The sequence below is a fragment of the Haemaphysalis longicornis genome, unplaced genomic scaffold, assembly GCF_048455015.1.
Source record: "Haemaphysalis longicornis isolate Haplotype H1 unplaced genomic scaffold, Haemaphysalis longicornis Haplotype H1 scaffold_1, whole genome shotgun sequence".
Lineage (NCBI taxonomy): Eukaryota > Metazoa > Arthropoda > Arachnida > Ixodida > Ixodidae > Haemaphysalis > Haemaphysalis longicornis.
The window spans coordinates 419,348,482-419,357,897 of NW_027526203.1; the positions used below are offsets into that span (position 1 = coordinate 419,348,482).

The following is a 9,416-nucleotide window of genomic DNA, read 5'->3' on the forward strand; positions in this document are numbered from 1 at the left end:
TATGATCATTAAACAACGGTAGTTAGGAGTCCTCAATAAACCTAGCCCTAACAGATTAACTCATTCAGCAAATAGACTATACAGTATACAGTCAGTATACAGTCTGTATACAGTATACAGTCAAAGTACGAAGACAGAATAATAACATCTATAAACTACTGATTAGGCAGCAGCACCATGAGGGCTGGCAAGAGGGCTGGCAGCAATTGGTGTACCAAGGCCTCCTAAAGTAAATTACGTTCTCTTTACAATACTTTGTCCCCTGTTGTCAGCGTTATCTCAGCTTGAACGTAACCTGATGTGGAATCAATGTTTGAAAATTCCGTTTACAATTAATATTGCTATGTGCGTCGCCTCAGTGTATCACTGCAATGGGTAAAAATGTGATCACGTGACATTTTTAATGCTGAATTTATTAAGCGCCTTACACCAAGATACCCAGCACTAAAGTGTACAGCGTGAATAGCCGCAATGTTCTCCGGAGCAAAAAAGAAGTGCAGACAGACATACTCAAATGTAGACAATAATATGAAGTGTTGAATGAATGCATGCGTTTGTCCGGGAAATTATTTATGCTTTATATTGCTCCGTACGACAACTTTAGCACATTTGGTGCTTGAAACTTGTTATTACATTTATGAATCCCTATTTCGTCATACGCTGTATAGGCAGCACAAACATCATGACGTGCGGTAAGAAAAGTCCCTCAGAAATAAGAGCATTAATTTCCCCCCTGTTTATGGCTCGGCCACTTCTCCAATTAGTGCGGCCTAAACGAAGTTCCGCAGACACTTGGCGATCCTGTGGAGCCGGGCAAAGCGGCTACCGCATTCGCCACGGTAGTCCTCGTGTTCCAAGTAGAATACTGCGAAGCCGATATCCAAGTTGTGGCGTTGGTACTCTCGCATCACGTCATTTATCTGCGAATAGATGACATTCACCCGCAGGTATGCTAATGTCGTGAGTCCCGTGCTTTTGAAGGGGTCCTAAAACATTTCTTTCAACTTAAAGAAAAGGAAATTCTTTCAGAACGCAGTTAGCAAGCGCATCCAGTGCTGAGATGAGGTGGCCGCAAAGTACCGCCGCCAGATGTTACTGCTCTGCGGCCATCATAGATAACATAGATAACTTGCAATATAGAGCAAAAACTATACACACTTGGTATCTTTTTAGACCTGCGCAAAGTATTCGAATCAGTAAATCATAAAGTCCTACTACAAAAAATACACGACTATGGAATACGTGGAATTGCATTAGAGCTTTTAAGCAACTATCTAAGTAATAGATACCAGTATGTGTCAATACATACCGCAACATCCACTAAACGTAAGATAGAAAGCGGCGTTCCCCAAGGTTCATAACTTGGCCCATTGCTATTTAACTTATACGTCAATGTCTTGTCGGCAATACCTAACTCCCCACTGTTAGTCATGTATGCCGATGATACTAATATGTTCTTCTCCTCAAAGTCACTTACTGACCTGGAAATAGACGTTAACAAATACATAGATATTCTGTCAAATTGGCTGCATATGAATAAACTTCAATTAAATGTCAGTAAAACTAAATATATAATATTTGCGCCAGTTAATAAATCAACAAATACTAATTTAACGATACTGTTCCGAAACTGTAAAATAGACCAAGTAGAAACTCAGAAATTCTTAGGTATTTGGTTTAGAACTGACCTATCCCTGAATACACACGTAGAAAAATTGTGTTCTGAGCTAAGTAAAACTGTTGGTTGCCTCTTTAAAATCGCATCTCTTATCCCCCTTTGGTTGGAAGAATTGCTGTACTATACCCTATTTTACTCTGAGCTATCATAGTGTTCTTTGGCATTGGGTGCCACGACCTCTCATAATTACAATAGACTTATCATATTGCAAAAAACGGTACTTATAATTTTTGAAAAATACCACGGATTCAGGATTCAGGATTGAGGATTTAAGAACCCATGATTTATTTTGCAAACACAGTTTGCTTAAAGCTAGTCAAGTATATTATTACAAATTGCTACAGTACATCAGAAATAATAACCTTTATAACCCCTATACACCTCAGCCAGCGAGTCTGTACTGCCTGCGTGGTAGACTTAGAAAAACACCACAGATCCGTGCTAATTATGGCAAACAACATACTGATTTCCAGATTCCATCCCTCTTAAATAAAATTGAGGAAAACTAGGATTGTAGCAGACAGTTGTCTAACAAATTCATTTAAAAATGCTTCAAGAACTTTGTATTGAATACTCTTAATCTGCCTGTTATTGCTATTTTTTATGTCTGTGAATGTATTGTTTCATTTAATATATGTTTACTCTATGTATACAAGATGTACCTTCAACAATAATTTGTGCATTTGCTAGCTACAAACTTTTTTTTGTATTTAAGTATTCTACAGCTGTACTAGAGAGCCTGTGAATATATGTATTGATCCCCACTCTCCTCACCCTACTCACGTTTCGAGTATATTTTTGTGTGTATGAAATTGAATGTTATTGTGTTGATTTTTGTGCTGCTTGATTGCCCCGTGAAGCAAGAGCCTCTGTCAGGCTGTAGCCTTTGGCTCTTGCTTCACTTTCCACAATTGGAAAGTGAATAAACTTGAATAAAACTTGAATAAACTTTGAAACTCGCTCAAAAGATTTTTCTCTTTTTGGCATCACACGAACTATATCGCAGCTATTCGCCAGCTTCCCTTCGATTGCAGCAATGAGCGCAATAGATGGCTGCTTCAAATAAAACACTAACAATAGCAAAGCATACATTTGAAGACGTTTCTGATGGGGCGAGCAAATCATGCAGTGCCGCTCTGTGCAGGTGATAACCACAGTTTTCGAAGTCCTTCCAGGCCCGAAGGAAAGGGTGAAATAATAGGCAGTGGTGGAAGGTACTGTAGTGACAGTAATTGTTAAGCGCCTATACTTTGCGTGTGTTCCTTTTGATTTCGCCTGAATTTACTGACATAAAAACAGTATACTGTGCCGCAAGTTTCCTTCAGCATATAATATTGCCTGCTGTCAGCGTTTTCAGAGTTAAAAAGATAAAATATGAGCTATTAAAAATGTTAGCTTTGTAAGAGCGCGAAGTCGATAGCCTATTGGACATTCTGTTGTTGAAATTTCTGTTAAACTTTGCTACCGCGCCCATCAACACTTGACCAGCCCTCTGGACAGCGCCCTACGAAGCTCGTTCCGCCCGTTCACCACCTCCAGCAGCCACCTGTCCAGCCTTTACACCTTTACACCCTTTGGCGGTCTTTCACACCATTTTTTTCTTAGTTTCCGACACCCTAACTAGTAGCTTTACACCCTTGTGGAATAAAAGGTGTTGAAATAATGAACACCGTTCTTGGTGGGAGTTGAAATTGTGTGGAACATTTATTTGGGATTTAATAAATTCTATGACTCATAGAACATAATAACCACCTCACGATTAAAACGTTTTTGCAAATCCGCATGCTGACTTGTATATGCTCACATTAAAACGACTAATTCTAAACTTAGCACTAAAGTATCTAATTTTTGCGACAAGCCCTCCGGTTGCTCAATTAATTTGTCGTCCAAGTGTGACTTGTGCATGTTGAATGTTTCTGTATGCCATACTGCGCGCTCAGCCGATGACCATTGCCCACACCCTTATTTTAGGGTGTTAAGCAAAAGGGTGCTTCGAGTCGATGACGAAGGGCTGGTCGAAGTCTACAATGGTGAGGATGACGTTGTATCCACCACTCACCGCGAAGAAGATGACGACCTCTTCGACGCATATGACGACGATTACTATCACCGCAAATATGCAAATAAACGATGATACTGAATCTTAACTATGTTTCCGGCAATGCTCCCCCACAAGAGCTCCGCCATTCAAGCCTTGCGCGTGAGTGAAAGCTGTCAAGAGAATCTGCTTTTGTGAAAGATGTTTTGCGTAAATAGAAGCTTCATCTGCGCTAAATCCCCCCCCCCCCTATACATGCTTTACTGCAAGTGTTGCATTGGTGGGTCAAACGGCGATTTTAGAATTTGCGCTGCGAAGAACTGTCAACTGTTGAACTGTTGTACGTTAAGAAGAAGAGAAAAAATACAGGCTTACCTTGAACTCGATCACGTCCGCCGTCTCAAAGGTGTCAACGAGAGATTCCTTCTCGTTGAAACGGTACACGCCGATCTGAAGCTCGTCCTCCGCATCCTCACTGAAGCCAGTCGCATTGCAGTACTGCGTATTTCACATCCAGTCAAGAAAATTAACCAATGGCAAGTATGTGTCACTTTTCAGATTTCCCATCGATGCCGTTTGAATACGTGAATCTCGATAAAGAAAGCCAATCAAACCCTGCGATGTTGCAGTGACTAGTTCAAAGTTCTAATTTTGCCACTACACGATTTCGCAGTTTGTAGTTTTTGTGCCCTCATTATAATTTTATGTTACTTGTGTAAGAAACGCGAGGATGGTCCTACCAATTCATTAAAATAATAACAACCAATTTCAGTTACGTCATGGTTATTAACTTCCGCAACGCGGAAGGGAACACATTCCAAGGTAAAACTGAAACGGAACACCGCAGTTCGAACCGGCCATACGCTGCAAAAGAAGAAACGCAATTAGGCGTATGCGAATACTCATACAACTATAATCGACTAGTTCTTGGCCGCTGGATTCGAGAACTGGGTAGTCGGAATGTTCGAATGCTCGCTTTTGGCAGAACATTCTGGGGCACTGCAAATATTCCGGATGGCACCCACTACTAAGCATAGCTACGCTGTAGCAAAAAGAATAATAAAAAAACTAAGTGTAGCGGAAGAAACCATGTCAGTGTCACAGATTGGCGGCAGTTTCTTTTTCTTCTTGCGCTTATTGTGGACAGATATAACGGACTCTTAAATCGCATGGCTTGTTTTAAAAATCAAAATCACACAACCAAAAAGTATTGAGCCTTTTATTCGACATTCGACGCCAGTTTTAACAGAGTATTATACTATACGCACACTTCAGTGACAGAACCGACAAGAGCGAAACACAGACCTCCAGACCTAGCTATTAATAACTCAACAATTACGTATCAGCTGATCCATTGTTCAAATAATGAATTAACGGGATAAACAATGCTTATTGAATATCTCGGTAATTAATCAATTACCAATCATTTAGTTAATTATTCATTGACAATTCTTACTTAATCAAAACAATTAGTTGATGTAGTTATCAATTGAATAAACAATTATTATTTATTGACTACTTTAACAATATTTTCAATTATTCATTAATTGAATAATTTGTTAATTGTTAAATTATTGGTTGATAGATTGATTGATTGGTTTATTTATTTATTTACTGTGGCATCCATTTGTAACGGGGGGATAACGCGTGCGATCTCACCAGAGAAGTTAATGCATCTGTGTTGTACTATTCTTTTAATTCTAGCGTTGCTATTAAGTTTAATGTATGTTTGGCTCGTAACGAGTAAGACGGATTTCTCTCTATTCTTGTGCAGCACCATAATTCCATTCTCCTTTCAGCCACCTCTACAGTCTTGTAGTTTACTCTTTCTGCAATGCCTTCAAACACTACGGCCAAGATGAATATTTCTTTCATATGTATTTGGATCAATACAATAACATTCCAACCACCAAATGGACCAAAGTTTTTTTTCCGCAGACCACACATTCTCCATGGTTTGAGTATACTTCCCCACAAATCTAATCACTATCAAACAACCTGTTCTAGCCTCAGAAAATCAAGCATTGCGCTTGCAGCTATTCTAGAAATTTTCAAATTCGTCTGCCCGTTAATCTCTGACGACGCTTCCGATTACATTTTTCTGTTCATTTATTGATTTCTGTTTGTCTTAGCATCTCTCCACTGTTCTTTACATGCCTCATCGTTACCCATCTAGTCTCTTTTGTTTCGCCACAGGGTGTACACATTCTAGACGGAGAGGCACCTATGTTCACCTGTGGGTATCCATTACTGTTTACCTATTCTCAAAACATATTTTACTCTGCGCGTCTATAACGTTAAAACGCGCCCAACTCATATCACGCTCACTGCCTCGTTCATTGATTTACTGTGTGTGCCTATAAAGCCAAACTGCCTAATGTTCTTTGATTTACATCTAAGCCTGATAGTTCCTCTGATAAGCAGCGCTTTCGCTAATGTGAGGCTCGGAACCACTGCGCTTTTACAAATTCCTCACACCACTTCTTCTTTGTAACCCCCCAAAAGTTCTACGGTTCATTATAGCTACGGTTCATTAAAGGAAACAGTGGAGAAACGCGTCGTCTCTTGCTCCTGACCTTAGAGGGTGCAGCCTGTTCCAGTCCAACCATGGTAAGTCGGCGAATGGTGCGGTACAGGGAGACGAGGGGTGGGCGACGAAGTCAGGGAAGCGCTGAGCAAAATGAGTTTCAAGGACACGCGAAAAAACTTCAACTATAAAAAATGGGCAGGTTGAATACGCATGTACCTGAGGCTTAAGTAAGCCTATAGTGGCGAAAGAGGACTTGTGAGATGACGGCAAAGTACATAACTGTGCAAACGGACTATCAGGGTCTTCTAGTAGAGGGACAGTGAAATAAGAAGGCACGCTTTTGCTGGCAGAAATACCATGGAAATGAAAATGTGTATTGGTGTCTCTAAAGGTGGCAAGCGGAGAATAAGAGAGAATATTTCAGAAAAAAAACACACAAAAGAGAGTGCCTTGATTTATAACACCCACGCTGGCTGCCTGAGAGCAAGAACTTAAATGAGCGAATGGTCTCAATTGTGTACGCTGCAGGCGACAGATCTAGAGACAAAAATGATAAGTATTCATACCACCCGAAATGCAGGGGTTCTGGAGCACTGGAGCACTGTGGAAGCAATGTGTCCTATAGCAGTAGCGGTCCCAGAGATTGGGTTTGGGGAGGGCAATTTTTTTTTTGTTGGGGGAGGGGGGAGTTTGGGGGCCGAATAAAGAACCGCTCCCATCCTTGCGCAAGTTCTGCGGAGGAGGTGATAACCATGCAGGCGTGTGCACGTATACGGTGTAACCCGGTTTTCGGCGCCCGTTGGGCGGTGCAAAAGCTGGCTCGAGCCCGCATTTCTGACGGTCGCAACACGTTTGCGACCTCGCACAAGTGGGATTTAACCTCGTGCAAGTGGAATGCTGAGGACCTCTGAGCTGAGGACCTCTGAAGCTGAGGACCTCTTTGGAGGGGGTGATCGCCCCACGCAAGTTAACTTGCGTTAACTTGCGTGCCACTGGAGATTCGAAAGAGAGGATTACAACCTTGGTCCAGAGAAAGCGGGTAACTAAGCCTAGAGGCATGCCACATTCATAGTAATTGTTTGAATGTGTAAACAAAAGAGAAAGATTATTTTTATTTTAAAAAGGACAAACAGAAGCATAACCAAGGTAGATTAGATGGTGTATAGTCTTGCTAATCAGAGGAAGTCTGTCAACACCATCATCATAAATATTTGCGCTGGTGCAAGCCGGATGCGGGCTAACTTTGCCAAGGGTTCGACAAAGTAGTTGACGGAGTCAGAGACTGGCCTTGCGATACTGGCACGTTCAATTGCTTTGCGGCATCGCTATATGACCCTTACGAGGAAGACTTCATGAAATTTGAAAATGAATGTGCAGCAGGTAGTACTTACTCTGAAGCAACCCCGTGGTTCAGCTTCCCCCCAATGCACTCAAGTGACTACGCCATGCCACCAATAAAGCAAATTCTGCGAATGAGGGCAACTTGCATACAAATTAACCCAAAATGGGATTTCTGACGTACGGCCCAATGCAGAACGCATCGCTGACCGAACTTTTGAGACACGTCGTATGCTCGACATCATCATTCGCGCAATTGCCCTGTTGCCTGCATAGGTTGGTCAATAGAATGCATTGCAGTGAATGTGCATCACAGGACTGCCTCACAGTGTAGATATAGCCCTCCCACTGCGTTCAGAATAAATGTAAGCGGGTTCTCGAGGCGGCATAACTCTGGGAGCCACACAAAATTTCACAAGCTAGATAGGCTAGGGGCTCTGTAACTCCGCCCGACAACTAAAGTGTCGAAGGTCGCTCATGTTTTTTTTCTAACATCGCATTCCATTCGAATCGAAACTTTTACTGTGAAACATTACTTCAGATTATATATCGATTTTATACAGTCTTTTTGTTGAGTCCACTTTTCAGAATATAAAGTTAGAACAGATCGCATGTCTGCACTTGCGGTTTTCTTATGCATTGACCAGTACGTTCTGTATAACAGCATCCCGTTCGTGGTACGCAATGAAAGCAAGCCACTGCTACCTGTTTGAAGGGCAAGGACACCATGTTCTTACAGGGCCTCCGTATCTCTTCGATGTCTGGCCCTTTCATGCTGAACCGCAAAAGGCTCAGGCTTACGGACAATAACAGGCGGAAATCGTCTCTGTGCACAAACGGAGGCGTCAGTGTTCTCAAAGCGTCGTCCTGAAAATAATAGAAATATAAAAACCGTGCAGTGAGCCGCGCACCGATGTAAGGTCCAAATATCTTGATTAGCTTGGTGTAACACTGTGTCCTACATATGGTTAAGGAAAATATCATTATTATACCGAGCACTAGGAGAAAACGCACGGGAAAAGCAGACAGCTGTTAAAGTTTGTTATGTTCCCCACGCGTAAGGCAGTCCAAAAAATACGCAGTAACGTTCTCGCTTAGTGTTCCTTCCAAACCCTACATTGTTTCTGCTTAACCTCGGAGCTATAGGGCTGAGCCGAGGCTCCAAACACAGTCTACGCTAAGACGAATATTATGTCGCTGCTTCGCCATCGCTGCCTTTCATGCGCTTGGCGACGATCTGGCGGGCCGGCTTCGCGGGCTGGCGTCGCGAGCTGTTGTTTTTATCATACCAACATCAAAAGAGCAACTGAAGCTTAAGGGGACTCTTACGTGAACGCAAGCGTTCCCTAATTATGATACCAGATTAAAGTACACAGTGGAGACGCCTCGTTTTGATCCTCTTCGGCCATTTAAATGCATTTTAACGAGAAAATCACTCTTGAAAGTGCCGTATCCCTCACACCATCTTCCACGCCGATTTGGTTACGTCAGATATAAGGAAACGAAAATCAGCTGGTTATATTTATCGAATTGCTAGTATATTTGATCTCTACAACGTGAATGTGAAGGAATCATAGGTGAACATGAACCTTGAAAAAGGTAAAAATAAAAATGTTCAATGCTGAAGTAGCCCCAAGACACCTTAAAAATCACTGCCATAATTTGGTGCAGCTGCCGCAAGCAGCGCGTGGTGTTTTCTCTCCGGCCGCCATTGCAGAGAGAGAGAGAGAGAGAGAGAGAGAGAGAGAGAGAGAGAGAGAGAGAGAGAGAGAGAGAGAGAGAGAGAGAGAGAGAGAGAGAGAGAGAGAGAGAGAGAGAGAGAGAGAGAGAGA

At 42.1% G+C, this 9,416-nt stretch overlaps 1 protein-coding gene across 1 annotated transcript; it reads right to left on the reverse strand.

Moving 5' to 3' along the window:
• Positions 1–770: 770 nt before the first annotated feature.
• Positions 771–8,358, reverse strand: LOC144172741 (uncharacterized). Its single transcript, XM_077701355.1, has 3 exons — positions 8,290–8,358; positions 4,092–4,214; positions 771–920 (listed from the first exon to the last, which is right to left on the reverse strand). The coding sequence occupies exons 1-3, from the start codon at positions 8,356–8,358 to the stop codon at positions 771–773; spliced, it is 342 nt and encodes a 113-aa protein (XP_077557481.1).
• Positions 8,359–9,416: the final 1,058 nt, after the last annotated feature.